Here is a 23,184-nt window from a genome sequence, read left to right as displayed (position 1 = left end):
CTCCCTGTGGATGAAGAGTTCTGGGTATTTGTGTTGGGAGTCTCCTAGGCCGTGAAAGATATGTAGGGCTGCTACATCTTCACAGGGGATGTGGAGGTTTCTAAACCCTAAGGTGAGATAGGGCCTGAAGTAGCTTTGAAGGCAACCTGAAGCCTGGCGTGGCCCTTGAAAGCCGAAGGGTGGTGTGTAAAGTGACATGAAACTAAAGAAGGAACACTGAAGGCAGCATATGGGGACCTGATGGTGACACAGAGGGATCCCAGACCTGTTGTTGCAGTTGAATGTCTCCGTTTGTTTGCCAGGTCTCCTACGTCCAGCCCCACGCCACAGAGGAGAGCTCCCGCTGTTCCACCCACCAGACCTGGGTCTCGAGGCCCAGCTCCTGGGCCACCTCCTGCTGGTGGGTCCACGCTGGGTGGTGCCCCCCCTGTGCCCTCCAGGCCAGGTGCCTCTCCTGATCCCTTTGGGCCCCCACCTCAGGTTCCTTCTCGGCCTAATCGCGCTCCTCCTGGTGTTCCCAGGTAAGTCCTGAAACGCTGTTCCACACAGGTGGGATATGTCCAATTTTAGGGTACCGGCCCTGACAACATTTAGTCTGCCTGGGCCATGGAAGGAGGGCGGAGTGCATGGTGTGTGTACAGTCTTTTGACTATTGGAATTGGGTCCCTTGGCAGGAGCATCGTTGTCCACTGATATTTCATTGTACAGATGAGGCAATGCCAACACAGCTCTTGGGAACAGACGGGCAGCCTCTTCTCTGCACAAAACTCTGTTTTGGGGGAAGAGGACCTTGTACCCTAGGGCTTTATTAAAGCAATTGTACCAATGCCTGTGCGCACAAGTAGGAGGTGGTCACCAGAAAAATCACAGGACTGGAGTGATAGTACACCTTTCAAGGCAGCTCCCCTCTGCGTAGGGCTTCCCAAAGTCTGAAGTTGCCCCTTTTCTCATGGCCCAGAGTTTTCCAGTGTGAGTTGGAGACACCTTCACCTAAGCTGTTCAGATGCTTTTTTACTAGGAGACTCTTGCAATATCACTGTCAGGGAGATGGATTATTTTTTTAGGCATTTTTGTTGCTTCTGTAGTTAACTTGAACACTTTTCCAGTCTAGAGGGTTCAAATCACACAGCTTTGTTTTCCCATTAGAAAATTTAATTCCTTTCCTCTTCAGTCACTTCAAACACACTTCAACGTAGTAATAAGGGATTATCCCCTGTGCAGCTAAGTGCATGTTCCTGAGCAGGACTTAGGAAACGGTGTGGAACCAGGAATGCTTTTTATGTTAGGTACTTGGCCTCTGTGTGAGGAAGAGAAGGTAATTGCAGAGTAAAGAATGAACACAACCAGGCACTCCTCAATGACATGCCAGAGGAAACACTTCCCTTGTGGAAAATACCTCCTCTCCAGCGGGTGCTGGTGGCACGTATCTGAAGCTTTGCCATTTTCTCTGGAAAAACCCAGCCTGTCAGTGGGTGGTGATGGTATATGGCAGAGGCAGTTCAGTCTTCCTCCTGTGGTAGTGCCCCAGCTCATATGTGGGGCTGCCTGTTTGGAGGGGAAGTGTTCTCTGCCAGGCTGTATCCCGCCCACAGACGGATGAGTCCAAAGTTTGTAGACCAGTTTCTGACTCTGGTGTGTGCAAATGGTTTTACTTTCTTGGTGCCTCTGCCCCAGTCCTTCCTATGCACCTTGATGCATCTCACACAGTAACTTGTCCACATGTGGCTCAGTGTTGCCGCAGGGACTGCCGTCCTGCTGGTGGCACCTATGGATGTCAGCATGCTTCTGCTGTGTATTTTGGCTCTTGCTTTTTGTGACCCTGCTTTTCTATGTATTGTTACTTTGTGGTTTTGTTTTTAGTATACTTATGCTTCTTTCTGTCTCCATCTTTCTTCTTTCACTCAGTTTCATTTCTTCACTCATGAAAAATATTCTATATACCTGATCATCGTGATAGGATTTCCCAAATGGGCTGAAATGAATTGGCCTTTTTTGAAGAAATCTGTCATAGCCTATCTTGATGGGGTTTCTGCCTTGTGCATGAGGTAGAAAGGTTTAGGAGGGAGTTAGGGAAACAGCACTGGAGCAGAGGAAGAAAGTGTTTCATACTTAACCAAGCAATCCCTTGCTTTAGAAGGAGAGATGGTAGGTTGGATTGCATGCTACTGACTATCCTGATCTGGAGTTGAGAATGTAATTCCAGAAGCTGTGAAGTGATGCTCATTCTCTGATCCCCCTCTCTGATTCTTCCAGTTGTTCATAGACTCCTCTGGATCCTGATACCAGCTTGTCATTTGAGTTCACTGATGAATGGAGAATTTCCAATGACAAGGGACTCTTTCTCTTCCTCTCCTGTATATAGAATAAGAATGTTCCCTGCTAGCACTTGGACTCGGGTCCTTCTGCCATGGGTGAACGAATGCCATCTCCATTGTTGCTTTTTTAATACCCATCTCTTCCCTTGCTAACCGGGCTACACTATTGTGTGTGTGTGTGTGAGGAACGCAATTGTATGTGGCATGAGTGGGCTTTGCTGTAGGAGTTGGTGTTACGCAGTGAAGTGGAAGTGCATGGTGGTGGCTGGATGTATTTTATGTGCGTGTGCACACTGATGCCCATGTAGAAGTTTAGCAGTTTGTGCCTCCAGTTTGTGTGGAGCTTCTGGTTTTATGGATGATAAACTTAAAGACAAGTGTTGCTCCAATTCTCTTTATGTTCTATAAACGTAATTGTATAGACACATGCTTTCATGTATAAATACCACGTGGTCCATTTCCTTACACAGGAAGGTTTTCCTGCGTATAATTAAGTACACTTAAAAAAAGACTGACTTACCATCCTGCTTCTGTACTTAGCATTTATTCAGTCTACTGTGGAAGTTTGTATTGCCAAATACATGCCTTTGGGAGCGGAAAGCTACAAACAATATAAGGTCTTACCTGTGTGCAATGAAGGGCTGCATTTGGACTATATGCCTATTGGAGCTATGTGGGAGGATTTGCTCTGGGAAAGAAAACTATGAAGATGTTCCTCCAGGTATTTAGTATCTTTGGTTTAAAATAGTTTGATAAACAGTAGGTGAAAAAGCTCAGGCAAGCTCAAAGGAGAAATAAGAAAGTTTAAGTGAGAATGATTTAACTATCAGAAAAAACTGTTGAAGGCATTAATGGGTTTTCTGATCTTTGGTACATCTAAGGAAAAAGATGCAAATGATCAGCATCACTGTAAGCATAACTTCACACAGCTTTGTGACTTTAATTATTCAGGAGGTCAGAGTAGCTGATTTCATGATTCGTGACCTTCAAAATGTAAGTCTTCACCTGCATCTTCCCTTTGTGGGTAGTGCTCAGGACTGCATGTTATCTCCCTCTTTCCTGAGCTGCTTGTTTCAACTCTAGCATTTAATGTGGTCAGAAGGTAGGAATAATCCTCAGTGAGAGACACATCAAGCCACCTGTGCCCAGCTGGTGGGTGCTGAGACCTAGGTGTACTATGGTTCAGCAGGTATGAACATCAGCCTGGATGTAAGAGTGGACATGCTGTGCGAGTGAGCAATGGCCAGTAGGTATGTGAGCAGATAGACGGCTTTTGATGTACCCCTGTGCACTAGTGTGTGCAAAGATGAGGGTGTGATTGTGTGTGCGAAGTCCTGCGTGGTGGAGCGCAGCCCTGCCCAGCAGTTGCACGTTCATGCTGTGTTCTGGAGAGGGACATGCAAAAGTGTGTCTGTGCAAGCGCATGTGTCTCTGTTCCACCTTCCTGACAGTCTGTGTGGCCTCTGCCTTGAACTGTCTGAACTGCCATGTTGATTTCATGTTGTCTTTCAGAATCACTATCAGTGACCCCTGAGGACTGGCAGCCACGGTACGTTTTGCACTCTCCCTGCAATGCATGAGTCATTGTGTCCCCATCCTCCATCACTTTGCTCTGCAGCTCACCTCTGCTGCCTAGTTCTTGTATTAGTAACAGAGTCCCTCGTCCAATGAATTACCTCTGCCAGGATCTCATAAAGGGAGGAGTCTTGAACAGAAAAACTGGCTGATCAGAGATGGAGCAGCTGCTTGAGCTGCAGGAGCTGGGAAAGCCTCTGTACCTGACTTAAGGTTACAAGAGGACTATTTCTCTGCTTCAGATAGAGGAGGTGGGATGGGGGAATGAGGTCTGTCAACAAGGTCTAAACTGTGTGTGTCTCTCATTTGGCTTATATCCACACTGACTGGGAGATCAGCTGAACGAACTGTTTTGATTTGGTTTGTCAACTCTGTTAGGATCAAGATAGAATCTCAGGGAGTTGTTAGTTCAGACTCCTCTTCTTACAGTCAAATGTCTGGCTGGAGAAGTGCTCCCATCCTCAACTGTGTCCCTAGTGCTCATGGAAGGCAGAAGGAGTTTGGGTTGTGAATGTCAGGACTTCCATGTTTGAGTGCAGGATAACTCCGACATTGAATGTTCCCTGTTATCCTTGTGTCCATCATCACAGTTAGAAGTGAACTCCCTTTGCTTGTTCTCCACTTGACCCTTTACTGTCTAGATTACTCTTCTGCATCCATTCAAACTGCCTCCTCTCCTCTGCCTTCCGCCCCTGTGAGAGGAAGGGTTTAGTGACCTGGTTCCCCCCCAAACACTCTGCCCTGAGCTCCTGCCTGTTCCCCTTTCCTATCTCTCCCTGCGTTTTGCAGCATTGTGCTTGTTCAGTGATGTAGCAGGGTATTGGGGCAGGCTCGTACTGTGCTGGCCTGACAACTCTTCTTTGTCCAGTTAATGCTGAGGGTGGGGGTGTGAAAAGGGAGATCTGGCAAATTCTCCTGAGTCTTTTTCCTGGGAGCTTCCAGCCTTTATTGACAAAGGGGTAGATAGGGCAGAATGGGGCAGGTATGCGTGTCTTGGGCCCTTCCTCCCTTTCTCTGTGGATGTTGTTTCTTGAAGTGAAAGGTCTGACTGAGAGGAGTGGAGCAGCAGCTCCTGCAGCTTCCCTTGCTGCTGGCTGTGGCAGAGAGAGCTGAAGGCGTGTGTGTGCTGAAGTCCTAGGTTAAGAATAGCATGAGTTCAAGCCCCTGTTCCAGGGCAGGGAAGGTCACAGCTAGCCCACATCTTGCAGCAAATGGTGTCTGTTACTGCTGCATGTAACTGCAGTTAGAGCTGAGAGGTGCCACATTGCATCAAACCAATGCAGTGATTGTTCAGTGATTGACATGTTCTTTGAGGACGTCATCCATCAGCCCTCCCTCACTGATGACATACTGCAGAGATGTTGGAGCAATCAGCAGTTTCCTCCAATACTCTGCCTACTGCAGACATCCCTGACAGCCCGAGACGCGCATCTTGGTGAACAACCTCAGGAAGGAGGCTCGCTGTTGTCTGTACCTCATTCTGGGACTCGCTGTTATGGGGCATTCTGGTCTTAATCTGGCATAAAGAGCACCAAGGAAATAAAAATTAAAAACCAAAACACCACCAAAAAGCAAACAACCCAAAAAACCCCACGCCAAACCTTTTGCAGACCAAGGGAATAAATGTAGTGTTTTACCATCTCTGTTAGGTAACATCAGCAGAAGTCTCTATTAGCCTTTTGGTTTCTAGGTAGGATTAGCTCCGTGTTGCAGTCTGGGTATGGCTTGAAAGATGGACTTCAATGGACATGACAGCCAGTGTAACCGGTCTCCTCGGGGATCCTGCTTACTCAGAGCTTGCTTCCCGTGTACTGGAGACTGCCACAGGCTTCCCTGTGAGCAAAACTTTGTTCCTTGTCCTTACAGAGGAAAGTGACTTTTCAGTGATGTAAAAGGCCTTGGCTAGTAATCTAGTAAGACAGACTGAAGCAGCATTTTTGGGGTAAATGTTGCCTGAGAGACTTCTCTGTCCCTTTTTGTGTTGGGAAACAGCTTTCAGCCTTCTGTAACCTTACAGGCAGATGCTGCAAGTGTCTCCAGAAAACCTGAGCAGAGACAAAATCTATAACTTTAAAAAGTGACTGCCCCTCCCTCTAAAATTCTCTGAGTGATGAGAGAAATAAGTGTCTGCAAAAATCAATCATAGTACGTTACAAAGAAGCAGCCCATCTACTTGAAAATTATTTGTGCTCCTTTCAGCCCTATTTATTTCGGTAGGGTCAAGTGGCCTCTCTTGCCAGAACACATCACATAGTCCAGTGACTTCAAGCGTCCTTTTCATGTAAATACACAGAGGCTGTCAGCACAACCTGTCCAAACTCCTGAAATGCAAAAAGTCCTTCAAGCTTCTCAAAAGAATGCCTTCTAACACATGTGACAACGCAGCAGCATCTCGCTAAAGGCTGAGCTGAAGTTTCGTAAGGTTTTAATTGAAGTGCTATTACTGTCCCAATGACGGTAGTAGCCATCGAATGGTTGCCATGGCTGCACTTACACCATCAGCACCCTTTGGAGGTAACGCACAGATCCCACATGATGCTTATGAAGCTCGGGGTCATAGATTCCCCAGCTGTAACATCTCATTGCAATTTCTCCTTCTGGGAGATAATATTATTTCAGCATCCTTCCAAGGTGGTTGTCATTTCCAGGTTAGCTCAATGCCATCATTATTTGCTGTACAGAAACAGCGATTTGATTGGCATGTTGGCAATGGGGTCTTGCAGTCCCCATTGACACTTTCAGTCAAGGAAATAACATTTGGAAATGTTTTACTGTCTGAAGCTTTTTTATGTATCATTTCCCAAGGCAAGGAACAAGTGGTTGTAATTGTTCTGAGATCTGGGGCTTAATAGACATGGAGCAATAAATTCTGCTGAGGTCTAATAAACAGGACTGTAGAGTTGCTCTGGTTCATTTGCTAAGATTGCTTGCCCCGGTTTATGGGAGTATAGCTCCTCTGGTACCAGTATGATTACAGACTTGCACTCAGTGCAAAACAAAGACTTCCCTACCTGGGAAGATTGTAGCGGTGCAAATATTCTCCTCTCCCCTTTCCTCATCCCCTGTGTTGGGGGCGGGGGGGGCTTCATTTCCAGCAGTCAGTTGATTCTCTGTAATCTAAATTAAAGCTTGTCAGTGTGGAATTGTTCAGTCATTGATTCTGTGACGTCTGGTTCTGTACGATGAGTGCAAACACTTTCTCTCTACTTGGTCTGCATCCTGTTGGGCTTGCTCTTTGCATTTCAGGCAGTTTGGACTGTAAAACTACTCTGGCTTGGTACTGAACAATTTAGTTACCATAATGATACCCCATCATGATGCTGTTTAGGTTGCAGACACTGCAGGGAGCAAGCTTTAAAAGAAAAACAAATTGGACTTGCTGACTTACTGAACACTTTTTTTTATTATTATTGTAGACTTCTTAAAGCCTGTAGTCTGAGTCTGAAGTGGTCTTTCAAGTAATGAGTTGAGAGAGAATGCAAGGGTGTTGTTCTGTCTTTTGACTGTTTTCCCCCCAGTGATTTACAGGAAGGAGATGCTAGAACTCTTAATCCATGCAGAGGGCGAACACTTAAGTTGCTGCCCACTTACGTAGCTGAAGTACCAGCAATGGAGCTGAAACAGAATGGAGTAGCAATGGCCAGAGTTCCTTTTATTGAAGTAGAAGCTGCATTTGCTGAGCACCAGAACTAGAGAACTGAAAGCAGCAAGCTTGCCCCTAACATCAAAGATCAGGATCCTGTATTGGAATAGGGAATCTCAGGCTTGCAGTAGCCTCGAGGGCAGGGGAAGAAGGTGCTCCTCCAAACCAGGCAAGAGCCTCTGACAGCAGCGCGTCTCAGAGGACCCCATCCATGCTGTGTGACTGTCATGTGCTTGATACAGGAGCTCACTGTTGTTCATGCTTCTCAACTCTCATTCCAGAGCCAGAGCACTCACTGGCAATAAATCTCTGCACTTCCAAATTTCAGATGGAAAGCAAAACTGGCTGTCCAGTGGATTGCTTTACTGGTGATCCGTGCTGTGCAGAAAGGCCAGTGCGAGGCCTAATAAAACCCGTAAGTCTCCTCTGTGGAGTTGCAGTCTGGTAGTTTGTGCCTCAAGTTTTATTCTCTTGCTGGCTCAGACGAGGTGGAGAAGCATGTGTGATTGTGACTGCGATTGCTGTGCTAACCACAGTGTGTGTTCTCTTGTTTTTGTTTTCTGCTTTTTCACAGCAGAAGGGGCCCCGCCTCACCTACTCGACCTACCATAATCCGACCGGCTGAACCGTCCCTCTTAGATTTATAACTCGAGGCTGTAGACAGCTGGCGACGAATGCCGTGCTGGCGGCTTCCCCATTCCACCCTCCCTTCCACAGCCACAGTCACTCCTCTCATCCATCCCACATCTCTGCCTCCCACCACCCCTTCCTGGTGTGTCGTAAAGCACTTAGCCTAGTGATCGAGCTCTTCGTCTCCACTCGTGCGTCCTGTATTGCTTTGTGAGCGTAGAGTAGCCTTCATTCAGTGGCATGGATCCCTGAAGTACACAGGCTCCTTGGAGATATCAGCCGCAGGGACGTCCTTAAGTCCCAGTGGTGGCTGTCCGTCCAGTTATTTCATCTGCCTGGTCTAGCCTGGATAAGTGTCCTGCCTGCATTGGTTAGCCGTAGCACCTAGGACTGATCTGTAGCTATTTTCTTTTCTTGTAGTTAAGAAGACAAAAGTGTGACTTAGAAGAAAAATACTGTCAAAACATGTGACACCGTTAGGAACAGATTAAATGTCCTGTGTATTAGTTTGACTTCTAAGGTGCAAAAATTCATGTTGGGAACAGTGCAATCAACCTTCTATCCAAGTGAGGCAGGGAGATCCAGAAGGGGGGAACTCAATGGAGCGGCATAGTCCTGCTAGAGTGAAGTCTGAGATAGCGCACACACCTCCGCGTGCAGGGAGCACGTGGACCTGCTCGCACGCAGCTCCCCAAAAGAGCCGGGGGAATCCTGCTGGTGACGCGCTGGCTCCTGCCAGCAGTTCTCTTGCATCATCATTTTTGGCTGACTTTCCTGAAGCCAGCAGGGAGAGGGGAATAGATACGCTGCTCCCCACTTGCAAATGGACAACCAAATGTTTTCAGGGAGTTTGCTGTGTAATGTTTTGTTGAAAATACTTCTGCTTTGAATAAGCACATCTTCCAGTGTTTTTTGGGTACTGTGGTGACTTCTTCCGTAGCCTTTTCTTGCATGTGGATGGTACGTGTTTGGGGAAACTTGTAACCGTTGTTGATCGCAGCTCATCTTAAGGTTTGATTTTTACTTTTCATGCTACGTGTATTAACAAAAAAAAAAAAAAGACTTGAGAATTAAAAAATATATCAACCCTGTTCATCTCAGATGTCATGTCTCTACCAGAGCTAAATGAGCCACCTGTGTCGCAGGCTTTCAACCAGGCCTGATTCAGGTTTAAGTTATCTTACTTCAGTGCTATTGCTCTTAATTTCTGTTGTGGATCCTCTATTGTTCTGATGCTGGTTTCTTTCCATATTTTAACTATTGTTTTACTACTTCTCCCCCTTTTCCTTCCCTTCCCCTTTTTCCTTTTTTCTTTGTTTTTCTTGTCTTTAAACTCCAGCCGGCCGGGTAAGGCCAGTCCCTCCCGCCCAGAGAGCCCAAAACCACCATTTGACATGTAGGCCTGCTCCCTCTGAGACTCTTTGCCTGCCTCTTAGCTGTTCTGTCCTGGAATGGTCTGACTCCAATCTCACACATGGCTTGTTCTGTTTGTATTTTGTGACACACGCATATCAAATGTGATTGTAGTGAAACTGTTTTGTTGTGTTTGTTTTTTTTTTTTTTCTCTCTTCCCAGCTGCTTAAAGGAGTTAAACAAGTATATTGTAGTAATGAGAAACATATCTTTACTGTTATAAATATCTATAAATATATATATATAAGATGAAAAATCTATATATGTCCAGGTGTTTAAAGCCATTTGTGCTTCCATGTGGATATTAGGAAATACTTAAGTAGGGAAAGAATATCTATATACATACACACACATATATATATACACACACATCCAAAAAGTTAACCAAATCCTGGTGTTGAGTTTTCGAGCTGATTGTTAAATTCTCTGCTGTGTGCAGTTGGGTTGTTGTATTACCCCCGACTTGTGGGTGAACCGTCTCAGTGCTGGTAGTAGCTGTGATGCAGTTTGTGATCTACCTGTCACTCTTGTTTATTGGATGAAATAAACTATCATTTCTGTATAATGAAGGTCTCCATGACTAGAATAAAACCATCTCTCTTTCTCTCGCGCTTTCTCTGGGTGATTTTCAAGCTGTGCTTAATTATAACCTAATCTTTTCATCCCATAGAGCTTAAAAAACTATACATGCAAGCAGGTGCTGTCACTAATAGGGAAGGTGGAACAGATCTGCATCAACAGTGGTGTCCAGGAGCTGCAGTAGAATTAAAAGCTTTTGTCAGATGCTGAAGGTGTAAAGGAAAACACATGGAGGTGCTTCAGTGACTGGACACAGAGAAGGTGGGAGTTTTGCACATAAAACTGCTTGGTCCTTAAAAAGGTATTTTTGCCTAGGCCGTTTGTGGAACGCAGCAAGTGAGCGTTTCTCTGTCGAGCGGTGTCTTTTAGGCCTGTATCTGAAGTGCAGTCTAACCACAGTCTAGCGCATGTGGCCAGCTCTTACTTGGAAGCTGCTTTTAGGCTCCCCCAGTATAAACTGGGTAAACTTGTTCCTACTGTCTCCATGCCAAAACTGTAAGTGCTGCGGGTCTCGGATCATGGTCGCTGCTTCTCACACTGACAACCATCTTTCTGCGTAATTCCTGAATTTAGCACTGTCATCCCAATGATTGCAACAGATTCCGTAATCCCCTGTGTAATGGGGCTCTAGCGTTACTTCTGCAGGAAGAGAGCAGGAACACTGGGGTTGCTGATTTACATCATTGTATGATTGATGCCTGATGTAGCCCCGAGTGCTCTTCGGTACTGCTGGCTGTGCTACTTGTGGAATCTCCCAACTACCCCCTAGTAAGACTTTAATACGCTAAAAAGCTCCTTGAAGATTTTATTAATAGTAGATACAGGTGTGGGTTGAGTGAGTAGATTAGATCTCTAGTGCTGCTTTCCTATGTGTGTTCTGTCTCCATCTTGCATATTTTTATGGGTTGTAACTGCAGCTTGTATGCAACTTGAGGCAATAACCCTTGCTTACCCTACCCTGTCCTATTTTTTTTTCCCCACCTACCCTGCCCAAGCAAGATAAACTCCTTTCTACTGATCTACAGCCTTATCAAACAACATGTCCTCTTCCCAGCATAACAGCTGTTTCCTGTTGTTTGGTGCTTCTGGCTTTTAAGAAGCATTTTTCTACCTTTCCTCAAATCAGAGATAGTTGAGTTGCTCCATTTTCAAGCTGTTGTGTGTCAGTGGTTCCTGCTCTGAGTGCACTCAAAGTAAAGGTGGTGTCAGGGAAACACTCCTAAAGGGAACACAGTGTAAAATGAATCTGATGAGGATCTGGATGTGAAATGCTAGCCAAGAGAAACATCTCAGGCTTGTCATCAGCCTGTCTACAGGAAAACATTCATGAAAGCTAAGTGAAAAGGGCATCCATGCCGGGGCAGGTGTTTTTAATAAAGAACTCATTCTTCACTTTTTTTCCTGGCCAGATTTCAAGGTGATCTGAACCAAAGAAATACATCTAGTCAGTGCCCATCTGAATAAGTTTATTCAGAAAGAGAATTTGTAACAGGATTAAGTCACCTCTGCAACAGACTGCAGACCTTCTTCACTGGTCTTGTCTCCTTCACAGCACTGGAGTAAAACACCCAATAAATATTTATTCAATTTATAATAATGCTCTGTATTAAATCAGCCCTGCCCCTGTTAGTTATGATACAGATTTATGAATAGCCTGAGCAGGCAGAAACACTGCAAAAGGCTTAGTCTCTCTTCCAGGAATATACAGCATTTTACACAGAAACACTATGTACACAAACCTGTGCGGCCAGGAGCCCGTGTCCCTTGGGTTGTACCAGTAACAGACAACGCTAGTGCTCATCAAATGAAAGTTCAAAAAAGAGCTTCCATCGTCCCCTCATGGGGTTCACAGGAAAGTACTATTGTTCTGTGTATGCTTTTTTCAGTTTTATATAGAAACATCAAGATGAACCATTTAAAAAAAACAACAACAACAAAAAAAAACCCTAACCCACAATCTGCTTCTGGCATTAGAAGAAAAGCTCTCTACTGTGCTAGTGTAAAGCTTGAGCAGCTTGGTCACAGAAGAAAGGAATAGTCTCTCTTTTTGTTGTTGACAAACCCAAAAATTGATATTGTGTTCTTGTGCTTCCATCTCTCTCATCTTGACGGGGAGGTGGCGGATGCTGCTTCAGGCACTAGCCCAGGCTCCACTACTGGGCTCACACCAAGTCCCTTAAACAAACCCTGTGCTTTTCCTGAAAACACCATTGCTGAAACTAACTCTCCTAAGAACAGGCACTTCTTGCCCGGAAGGCAAATTTAGTTGCAGGACAGCCAGGTGCAGTTCACTTCGCTGCTTGCACACCCAAGGGATTTGCTTTGCTGCTGCTTCAGGGGCAGCACTCCCAGTGGGTTTTGTTTTCTCCTTAGAATTAGGGCTACAGCTGCTGTGTTGGATTCTGCCTACCTAATGCACTACCAAAATGGGAGAGCAAGAAAGTTAAGTGATGGAGAACTAGAACCCCTAGAGTCCAGAAATTCAAAACAAAGCATGTTTATTAAGTGGTTTCCTTTTACTTATTTCTCCCATTTTTTTTTAAAATAAATAAAACCTTCAGACACGTACAAGTGAAACACATCATCCTTCAAAGTGCAGTTACATTTCCACCCCACTCCCAAGAATCACATAAAGCTTTGTCAAGTAACCAAAAAAAGACTCCAAAGGCCACCCTGGGTCCCTTCCCCTAGCAGTGAGAATCAACGGGGCCCTAGCACTGGCCAGGAACCTCCATCTTTTGGCTGTTCAAGACTGACCAGGCCGGTTTCAGATACGGTTGCGAGAGGCAGGCTGCAGAAGAAAGTGGGAAGTTTAAAGATACAGAGTATGAAACAAAACCAACCTCTTTAGAGTCCAAAGAGTTCGTTACCAGAATAAGTTAGTTACTTTGGGAGCCCTGGAAGGATCTAGGCTGATTACAGTCATGAGCAATGGATCAGAACCGCTGCTTGGTCACTGCTGTGAAGCTGGCTGCTGGACGCAGAGTCTGGGACAAAGGATCAAGTCATTTTGACCACAGTCATGGAATCCCTTTCTCCCCAGCCTGCACCTGCCCCAGGTGAAGTGCCAGCACCAGCTGCCTCCCAGGATTAGTGTGAGTCTGCCTGTACTCCAAGCACACCAAGTAACAGAAGAAAGAGAAAGGGAGGATGAGCTCTGATGCTCGAGTTCCATCTGATGCAATCCCTCTTTCCTGATGTCTTTAAGAATCTGTTCTGACCAAGGGCACTGAGCAGAGGTATGGGCACGTACAAGTCAATTAAGTCCTTTCAGGCTCATAGAAAATTGCTGTAAATAAGATTTAGCGCCACTTAAACTACCATGATTTTGACCTCATCGTTCTCATCAGCACGGTAGAAGAAGGGAATGCAGGGGTTTTCCAGCAGGGAGCCCAGCCTCTCCTGAGGGTTCTGGATTTCTCTGAGAAGCTGCATTATTTGCTTTGCTGTGGGGTCCTCTTGGCTTGGCTGAGCAGCTTTACTGTCAATAGGGGAGAAACCGGATTGATGAAGAACAGCAGCCTCTTGTTCTGCTTCATCTGCTAAATTCACTTCTCGTAACCCTGCAAGGAACACAGACAAGCGAGGCAGGTAATGCTTCCCATCCACGCACAGCACTGAGACCTTGGGTTATTTCATTTCACAGAACTTGTTCTAGCTGCAGCTTACCTTCTCCATCAGTAGCGTTTAGTTCAATGCGTCTCTCCACTGGAAGTACACTTTCATTCTCGCTTGCTAACAGCTCTGGGTTCTGGGCAGCTGCTACATACTTGCTGTACCATTCATTTCTTTCCCTGACCAGACGCATCACTAAGTCCTGCAGTTCCAGTAGTTTCATCTGCACCAAAGTAAAGGAAAGCCTATGAAATGTGCACACAAACACTGCCATACACTTTGCGGTCCTGCCTCGTCACAAAATTAGCAACATCAAAGTTAAAGCTAGATGAAGAAGGGCATGCAAAGGCTGGACCATGCAAGTGTACTGCTTGGAGTAGTAGTACTACAGAAAAGATTCCTTGCCTTCATCTCTTCCTTATCCTGAGCCAATCTGCTGATGTATTCCTCTTTCTCCTGGTGTCGCTGTTTGAGGATAGCCCTTTGACTCTGGTATAACGCAATATACTCCCCTGGAATACAAAAGAAGCGTAAGGAGGAAGTGTTAGCAAGATTAGGGTACGAGCCTTATGGTGAGCGTAGAGCTATGTAGCATGACGACCCAGCAAATCCAATCCTGGACTGGAGATCTAGTCTAGGTAGGTGGCAGCAGGAGACATGAACCACTTTGGTAGCTGGAGGACTCCAGCTCCAAAAGCTGTCGGGGACCTTCTACTCCCCAAATAAATAATGCATTGAGCAAGCTTTAATTTGTGCTGGTGTTGCCTAAACATACCAATGGTGTCCGTTTCCCCAGACAGCTGTATGCAGCGATGTTCTAACTCTTCTAGCCGTTCCTTCAGATCAGCTTTCTCATGCATCAGCTCTGTGAAACGGGACTGAACACAAGAATTGGTATCAATCATCTGAACTGCTCACATAAAGAGAATACCTGTTAAAAACAACACCCTCCATTCACATTGGTCTGAGCCTAGGGAACAAAACTTGCTGCCTTTACAACTTGTCTCCAAATTGATGCTAAAAAGGAACGGAGAGCGAGCTAGAAAAGGTGTAAAAAAGCATCTCTGCATTTTGGGAAGCTGAAGGGCTGATGAAACAAAGCGCCTTTTAGCCTTCTCATTGCTGGGACAGCACAACTCCGGTCATATTTGGCTCCAAGACTGCAGACCACCTACTTCATCCCAGCAGGGTGCAAATATTCAGTGTTTTTCAGCTATTTCTTTAGACAAAGACCTCAGGTCAGTGTTAGACCATTATACTCACAGCCTTTGGGTGTGTGTGGGGAGTTACTGCTGCAAGCTTTCCTGTGCTGAGACAAGCAGCGATAAGCTTTTTAGGAAATAGCTTATTATTACAGAACATTTACTTATTCCCCTGCAACTTGTCTGTGTCTGCTGCAAGAGAGTGTGACACCGGATCAAACTCCATCTGAGCAGCGTAGCGGGGCTAAATGATGAGAAGATCCTTTCCCTACCTGTAGTTTCTCCATGGCAGTTTTCAAAGCCTCATGAACCTCCACTGGTACAGTATCCATGGTGGAACCTGGAAGGGATGTGTATAATTTACAGTTCCTCCTTGGACATGATGCACTCATAAAACCTGTAGATCTGTTTTAGAGGCCAGTGCAGCTGGCCGAGGCATGCCTCCATATTCACTGTCCCCAACTGCACAAAATTCTTACCTCCACCCAGCGTGACATCATGTTGCTGCTCCTGCCTAAGAGCTGCTATTTGCTGCAGGAGGCTTCTGCACTGCTGTTTCTGAGCTGCCAGCTGCTGCCTCATGTCTTCTCGCTCCTTCTCCACTTGGGACATGGCAGATGTCAAGAAAGCAACCTAAGAAGAATTCCAGAGCGTGCACATTAGTTCTTCTCCTGTGTAAGGCACGATCAATGGTGCATCTCAGGACAAAGAGAGTAACAGTTTACCTCATTTTATTTATGGGTACAAAACCAAAGTACTAAGTGACTGTCCTGGAACTAAACCAGGCAGCAACTACTGCATCTTTTCTCATTCCCAAGCAGTACAAATACACAGGTTAAATACTAGCTCCCACGGTATCTGTTTGATCACAGTATTTTCCAATTATGACTGTACTTACAGAAAAATCTAGTAGATAGTCAACACCATTTCCAAATTGCCTTCCAAACTAAAGAGAACATCATCATCATCATAATTAAGAGAGCTACTCTGCCAGCTGAGTTGTCTTCATAATTAAAGCCACTGCCAGACTTCCAGCCTATCTTGCAAGGATGCTGCAGAACTCCTGGGTTTTTTGCTGCTATGCACAGGGAGCCGTCCTGATTCCCTCGTTACTGCGCCTTAGTTGGTAGGAATTACAGCTGATCCATGCACCCAGTGGAACCTCTCTGCAATTTAACCTGTCTCCTTTTCTAGACCTTTTTTGAGAACTAAAACTGAAGGCTTTTCTACCCATTAAGACTCACCATTTCTTCATGGCTTTCAAACTTCTCTGGGATCACAAATGAAGATTTTTCTATTTCTTCGGTCATTGCTTCACTTTCATCTCCTGTAAAAGGAGGAAGGTGAACAAGGAGGTAATACCCCAGGGAGCCCAGCTCTACCTCCTCCCTGGAGACCAGCCGCAGCTACTCGCCTTCTAGTCGGTGCAAAACCCTGCCATCCAGGTCTGCTGCTAACTGACTGATCTGGGCCTGCAGCTCTTTGTTTTCCTTAGCTACAGCTTCCAGATTTTCCTGCGAGAGAGAAGCAGAAAATCACCAAAACCTGTGCAAGCCAGACTGCAAACAGTCACTACATCTTCAGGCAGTAGCGGTGCTTCTGCTCCAGGCAAGTATCATTCACCTGTGTTGCACAGGATGGAATCACAGAATCATAGAACAGCCCAGGTTGGAAGGCACTGCCAAAGATCATCTGGTCCAATCTTTTGCTTAATTAATACTTAATATAGTTAAGCACTTTTTCTCCCATCTTTCAGCTTGTCCCTTTTTACTGTTACCTTCGTCTGCTGCAGCTCTTTCAGGTGCATTTCCACCGTCACCTTCCCCTGAACCTCCTCATGCTGTAGCCGATCCATCAGCTGTGTCTGAAGCAAGTACTGTTTGTGCAGTTCCTCCTTCTCGGCAGCCAGCTGCTGGTACGCCACGGCGTACTGCTGTAAGTGGCTGTAGTACTGGTCCCGCTGCTCCTGCAGTCCCCGAGCCTCCTGTGTTTTCAGTTCCAGCTAACACGACAAGATCGAACCATCACATCAAACCATTTCTGCCAGAAAAGCTGATCTGTGTGACATGATCCAAGCTGTCAACATCGCCCCAAAGCCACCAACTAGGCAGGCAGCCATCATCTGCCCCCACATGCTGGTCCCTCACATCAGACAGCAGACGATGGGGGAAGGCTCCCAGCTTGATCATTACAATACCAATTTCCATCCTTCCATCAAAGTCTGGAAAGTTTCCAGCAGTTTGCATAAACCACTACATACCTGCCCTACCATCTCACCGGCTGTTGCTTACCGTCTCTTTGAGCTCGCCCAGGTTCTCCTGCAGCTGCCCAAGCCTCTTGGCCAGCTCTTTCTTTACATGTTGCTCTGACTGTAGGGCACTTGTAACCTCCATGTTCTCATTTGTCTGCAAGAGAAATGCCACCGTATAAGGAAATTGCCCCAACCAGCATAAACATGTACTCACAATAAACCATGTTCGTTCCCAATACAACAGGGTGCCATCCCTTGTGTTATTCTGGGGAGTAACTAAGGGCCATAAATTGACTGTTCAGGGCAGTAAATAACTTACAGAAAGGTTCAGAAGAGGGAAGAGCAGCAAGGAAAGAGCCAGGGGAATCAGTGCTGGGACAGTGCCAAGAAAAGGCCTGGCACATCACACAGCCTGTCAAGCTCCAAAGCAGATGGGTGGTATGAATATCCCAAACAGAGCTACAGACATTCAAAAACAAGAAGAGTTCAGACAGGACTAAAGAAAAATCAGTGGCCAGACCATGTGTCCATGTGCCAGGGCCCCAAGGGGGAAGCTGTGACATTGGAAGAAACAAGAGTAAGGATTCAGCTCCAGGACAGATACGAATGACAGCAACAGAAGAGAAGACTGCTGAGAACTTCTTCATGGGCAAACACAGGGAACAGAAAATGGGAAGGGTCAAAGGGCACGAGGAATAATCAGGGAAAGAAACAGCCTGACTGCCAGGGGATGAGGGGGAAAAGGAAACTGCTCTGAGGGATTAAGGGATTACAGGGAACTTCCTGGCATGGCAATATGGATCACAGAAGACATAGCATCCATAGCCTCAGAGGACAAAAGACAGATAATGCTTCTGCTAGTTTTTTACATCTGTGCTATGGAAAGATTGCACCAGTGAGGGAAGCAGTGGGAAAAGATGCACAAAAGAAACATACCAGTTTGACAAACCCATTCTGCAGCTCAGCCAGCTGCTCCTTCAGCTCCCGATTTTGGCTCAGCGCCCTACTGATTGTGGCCTTGTCACTCTGCATGTCCTCCAGGATCTGCTGTCTGTCCACAGACTCCTCGTTGTAGCGCTGCACAGCCTTCTCAAGCTCCAGCAGCCGCTCCTCCTGCTCCCGGTTGAGGTGGCTCAGCTGCTCGTTGTCCCGGACCTGGGCCTGGTACTGCCCATGCAGCTCCTCCTTCTCTTGCTGCAGCCGCTGGATCTCTTCCTGCAGACTCAGCTCAGCTGCTGTGGGCCCTGCTGGTGAGGAAGGCTCAATATCCATGGGCTTAACTGCTGAGGAAATGGAATCAAGAGCAGCTCAGTCAAAGGGCTATATCACTGTGTAATACACATCGCTATTACATACATAAAGCATACCCCAGCCTACAGGGCTCTGTGACCCAGAAGGTATCACCAGCTGCAGTATCCAATCCTCACTGCAGGATATGGAGAGGAACGAAGGAGCAAAACAACCCCAAAAGCAAGCACAGCATCCTGCTGTGTGCTGCTAACTCCCTCACAGCCCTAGCAAGAGCATCCTGCCTCCACAAACCCCTGGGCCACAGAAGCTGACAGTACAGTCAGGTGGATGCTAAAGACATAAACAGTCTGCTGGTCAATAAGCTGAAGCAGTTCACTTGTTTGCTAGGGGATGAAAGGTTTCTTAGGGTCACTAGGCCTTCAGCTGCCTTCACAGCTTCAGAACATCAGACCTACTTGCACCTTGTGTGCAGAAGTTCCTGCACAGCGGGGACAGAGTTAACTCACGGGTGCTCTGCAGTGTGAAGCCCCACTTTGGAAGCCATACCTGATTTGCTCAACAGCTCTGTAATATTGGCTTCCAGCTCACGAATTTGGGCCATGTGCTTCTCCTTCTCCTCTGCCATTGTGTGGACCTGCAAGACCCACGCAGGTGAAAGTTAAAAACAATGTTCATGGTGCATTTACTCCTGCCTTTGTTTGTCAAAAGCAGCTGAGATCCTGCCCCTGATGTTACCTGCTCAGAGAGCTGCTGCACCCGCTGCTGCCAAATGCTTCTCTCCTCCTTCAGTTTCTCTACATACTGATCTCTTTCTGCCTGGAGCTGGTGAAGTGACTCTGAGAGCTGTTCAAAACAAAATCAAACACAAAGAAAACTGTGCTGGCTAAATAAATTTGGCAGTGACTGCTGACGGGATAAGGCTTGAAGAAACCAGTGTTAATGCAAAACTCAAGACTGCATTCTTCTGCCACATAAAGTTTCTTTACAGAAGTCAATATTTGGATCATATTTCATACAGCCTCTTACCTGAGCAACCTGGGTTTCCAGGCTCGCCTTCTCTTCCAGTGCCATCTGCAACTGCTGGTTGGCATCCAGACTCCCTGCCTGATTTGAGAACTGCCAAAAAAAATCAAAAAGTTGTGGTGAAATGTTAATACTCAGTTTCAGTGTAGCCTTTCCACAGATAGTAATTGCCACGTGATCTGTGTTGGAACCTTCTATAGTTCTTTGAAGTGCTCCAACTCACAGTGAAATGGAATGAAAAAAAAAAAAAGTTTAGGTTTTAGCCCTGTAAAACAGGCTGAACTGGGCAGCTCCTCCCTACCAATTTTATATTTACTATATTTTTTTAGGAAAATGTGCTTTAATCAAATCATTTGGCTCAGAAACTTTGTGCATTTCCAGAGTCTGTATTATACAGCCAGATCAGACGGTATAAAAGCCTGTGACCCTTAAAAGTTGTCAAACATGTCAGGAATTTAAAGCCAATGTCTGAAACGTGGCAGTGGACTAAGTTGCAAGGCTGGTTCAGTTGAGACACAGTACTTTTCCGAGGAGAGTAACAGTTGGCTTGATTTCAAGGGTAACTCAAGCCACTGTCCGGGGTCGGGGGGGGAGAGCAGTTTCTTGCCTCACAGGCTCACCTTAACACCAAGTTGCACTCTGGACTGCTAACACTTCAAGCACTCCCCTTCTAACTGGCTGCTTCTCTTAACTTTCCCCATCTGACCCTCAAGTTGCCATTGCCCAAAACACCACCCTCTGCTAGGGTGGGTACAAACACCACCCCTACTCAACTGGTTTCTCAGTGAGACTGCACCACAACTGACCAATATGCTGCAGAGACCAGCATGAAATGTCACCATATTTTCACACTTGGTATGTTCAGTCACCCTCTCATATTGTATAACGTTCTTTTAGCAGACCGATGTCACAATGTCTTTCCATCTACTGCTCCAACTCCTTAGAACATAGACTTTCTGTTCCTCAGAGGCCTCACTGAAAGCCTTTTACTAAAGCCTTTCTTTAAAAACAAGAGTTAAGTCTTGCCCGCACTGTCAGAGGCAAAGTCTTACAACGATCAGTGTGACCTACCCTCACATCCCCGAAGTATTATGGTTACCTGTTGAATCATCAGTTCAGCCATTTCCAGTTTCTTATGCAAATCCTCCATATCCAACTTCATAGCTGAGTTTGCAGAAACCAGGGAGTGAACTTTCTCTGACAGCTCCGAATTCTGCTGCTTTATTTCCTCGCTACTTTTGCTGAAACAAACAAACAAAAAAATTAAAGTGGCATCACTATAGATACTATGGGTGTGCTGATGTCCATGTCATAAATTTACAATCCAGTTCTTCATAGCAGCAAGAATCACAGAAACATCGTATCTACTGATGTGGTTTTTTGTTTTGTTTTTTAAATTAAATATCCAACCTCCCAAGTCACCATCTGTGGTCTGCGCCCCTTGTTATGTTTTGCGGCCCTAGTGAGAAGAGTAGTGTTACTCTGCGGTAACAAGCAGAATGGACTTACCTTTGTTTGTATAGTTCCATTTTCAGGTTGTCTCGCTCCTTCACTAACTCTTTATTATGCTGGAGAAAAAGGAAATTATTGATTCATCTACAGATTTTATCCAAACAAATAATATGTTCAAAAATACTTCATTTCACCTTTAGTAGATCAGCTAAAGTGGAAAAGGTCATAGCTTTGGCAAACTCCTCAGGACGGGTTTGCTTAGAACCTCCTGAATTTGCCAGGAGTAAGTCTGCTCAGTCTTTTCAAATGCGATGCTACTAACTGAACATAAGGTTACGTCTGCAAACTTCTGGATTAATATCAATACTAAAGTGTCTGTTTGATGGAGACCCTCCTGGGACAAGGTCTCGGCGAGGCTTCTGTTGTGTGGAGCTGGCAAGACTAATGAAGTAAGGTGCCACATCTGAAGACAGCAACTGGACCATATGATTAGTGGTCACAGAAGCCTGAATGAAGTTTGCCTTGATCATGGAGAATACAGGGCTTTACAAGGTTAATTAATAAGGTTAATTTCTGCCTCTTCTCCAAGCAGGGACTACAGACTTTGCAATAGTGTAGTGACAAGCAAATAGCCAAAGGCAGAGCTGCTGGTTAAGCATAAACAGAGGTGACTCTTACCTTCTCTGACTGTTTTTGCTGCATAGAGATAGACGACAAAGTACGTTCTAGCTCTGATACCCTCTGGCGAGATGAATGTAAACGAGCAGCCAGGTTTTCAACTTCTCCTGAACAAGTCAGAGCAGAGTTAGTTGAGTCTAAACCACAAAGAACTTTTTGGAACTGGCTGAACAGCACTTTCTACTTTGTCAACAAGCTCTTAAGGCAGCACAGAGCTTTTTTTATCAGTAGATCTGGTTCTACTCCTGGTTCTGCAGGTGAATCACTAGCAATTCTGAGCTGTAAAGCTCTCTGTAACCACCTTCCTCACTTTTAGAGGGATATGATGAAACTTCCTTTGCAGAACAACAGACAATATGTTGGTTGGTTGGGTTTTTTTCCTAATAGAATTGCTCAAACTTAGTTCAGAACGTGACAGCTGTGTGGGAGGCAGGGTGGAGAAATGGAACAAAGTTTTAAAAGAATCAGAAAGAAACAGTCTGGGGTAGTCACCAGGCCCAAACAGGGCTGACAAGGCTTTAGTGATGCACAAAAGAACCTCAACTGCCATGGGATCAACATGCTCCAATTTGGGGGCAGCTATGATGACAGACGCAGTGACAGTGCCAAGTATTGCTCATTAGGAGTCAGTGACTGTTCGTGAGCTGGCTGCCAGGAGCTATCATGCCTGTGACTTGAAATCCACACTTTAACCAACAGCCTGAGCTGGAGCGCTCACAGTCAATTACCTGACTTCTGCCGTGCAGCTTGCTGAGTATGTCCAAGGGCTGTCTGCAACTCAGACTTCTCAGAAACTAGAATTCCAATAGTCTGGATGTGAACCTTTGGGAAAGGAAAATCAGCTCAGCACAAAACTTCTTTGCTTGTAACTGCAACACCACTGTTGTCACAAAAGGATAATTCAGGAAAGGTAAAGAGCTCTTGCAGTTAAGTACAGTCTGGCTGACTGAATCCCAGTTTTCCTGAAGGAATGGACTCATGGCTTCCAGGATAAAGACTACGAGTGGTCAGTGATCCAGAAAACAGCAGAAGCCAGGTGATATTACAGTAGTGGAGACTCTGCCTTACCTGTAGCTGTTCCCTCAGTGCTGCTTGCTCTTTAGAGAATTTCTGTTCAAACTCCTTCTTTTCCTGCATAAACAAATGATGCCTATTCAGCACAAAAATGTATATAGTTAACCATTGTTGGCTTATGTCAAACTAAAAAAAGCAGTGATTCATTGGTAGTCCTTCCAGCATCTAAATGATACAAGTATTTTTAAAGACATCCTTCAGTCTTCCATTATTTGAACTACTTCATTAGTTATCCATCCTAGAATGGCAATGACAGCATAGCGCAATCACTGCTAGCATAAATGTGACAGTGTTTGGAATGCAAACTACTGGCAAGGATTTAAACTGTAATCTCCTTCTTCTACTGCACTCCTCCAATACTGGAGCATTTAAATATTAGCTTCTGTCAAAACAATAAGGCTACCTGCCAGGCCTACCTCAGGAAGTCAAAATATTCAATCTTATGCTAGAAACGAAACTGAATCTAACTTAAGACAAGATCGC

General features: G+C 45.6%; 2 protein-coding genes across 23 annotated transcripts in view; one reads left to right on the top strand and one right to left on the bottom strand.

Moving 5' to 3' along the window:
• Positions 1 to 10,180, top strand: part of DNM1 (dynamin 1) — a 69,416-nt gene extending 59,236 nt beyond the window's left edge. For 3 of the 17 annotated variants that reach the window (XR_010073356.1, XM_063352677.1, XM_063352676.1), the window contains exons 21-23: positions 303 to 521; positions 3,828 to 3,864; positions 8,111 to 10,180. Coding sequence is in view for 10 of the 17 variants with exons in the window: in XM_063352677.1 (XP_063208747.1) it covers positions 303 to 521; positions 3,828 to 3,849 (241 nt within the window). In the remaining 7 variants the exon portion in view is untranslated. The other 14 variants (XR_010073358.1, XM_063352675.1, XM_063352674.1 and 11 more) reach the window with 7 other exon arrangements.
• Positions 9,709 to 23,184, bottom strand: part of GOLGA2 (golgin A2) — a 23,035-nt gene continuing 9,559 nt past the window's right edge. For 4 of the 6 annotated variants that reach the window (XM_063352670.1, XM_063352666.1, XM_063352669.1 and 1 more), the window contains 19 exons: positions 22,696 to 22,758; positions 22,356 to 22,449; positions 21,628 to 21,734; positions 21,007 to 21,065; positions 20,597 to 20,738; positions 19,501 to 19,590; positions 19,210 to 19,317; positions 19,021 to 19,108; positions 18,160 to 18,506; positions 17,264 to 17,377; positions 16,750 to 16,974; positions 16,387 to 16,486; positions 16,217 to 16,299; positions 15,452 to 15,605; positions 15,245 to 15,312; positions 14,546 to 14,648; positions 14,176 to 14,282; positions 13,825 to 13,993; positions 9,709 to 13,718 (listed from right to left, as the gene is read on the bottom strand). In XM_063352670.1, the coding sequence (XP_063208740.1) occupies positions 13,468 to 13,718; positions 13,825 to 13,993; positions 14,176 to 14,282; positions 14,546 to 14,648; positions 15,245 to 15,312; positions 15,452 to 15,605; positions 16,217 to 16,299; positions 16,387 to 16,486; positions 16,750 to 16,974; positions 17,264 to 17,377; positions 18,160 to 18,506; positions 19,021 to 19,108; positions 19,210 to 19,317; positions 19,501 to 19,590; positions 20,597 to 20,738; positions 21,007 to 21,065; positions 21,628 to 21,734; positions 22,356 to 22,449; positions 22,696 to 22,758 (2,472 nt within the window). In that variant the 3' untranslated portion in view covers positions 9,709 to 13,467. The remainder of the gene's footprint in view (positions 13,719 to 13,824; positions 13,994 to 14,175; positions 14,283 to 14,545; positions 14,649 to 15,244; positions 15,313 to 15,451; positions 15,606 to 16,216; positions 16,300 to 16,386; positions 16,487 to 16,749; positions 16,975 to 17,263; positions 17,378 to 18,159; positions 18,507 to 19,020; positions 19,109 to 19,209; positions 19,318 to 19,500; positions 19,591 to 20,596; positions 20,739 to 21,006; positions 21,066 to 21,627; positions 21,735 to 22,355; positions 22,450 to 22,695; positions 22,759 to 23,184) is intronic. The other 2 variants (XM_063352665.1, XM_063352668.1) reach the window with 1 other exon arrangement.

The sequence above is a fragment of the Chroicocephalus ridibundus genome, chromosome 15 (assembly GCF_963924245.1).
Source record: "Chroicocephalus ridibundus chromosome 15, bChrRid1.1, whole genome shotgun sequence".
Classification (NCBI taxonomy): Eukaryota; Metazoa; Chordata; class Aves; order Charadriiformes; family Laridae; genus Chroicocephalus; species Chroicocephalus ridibundus.
The sequence above is the reverse complement of the archived record's forward strand: the minus strand, read 5'-3'. Positions and strand labels throughout refer to the sequence as shown.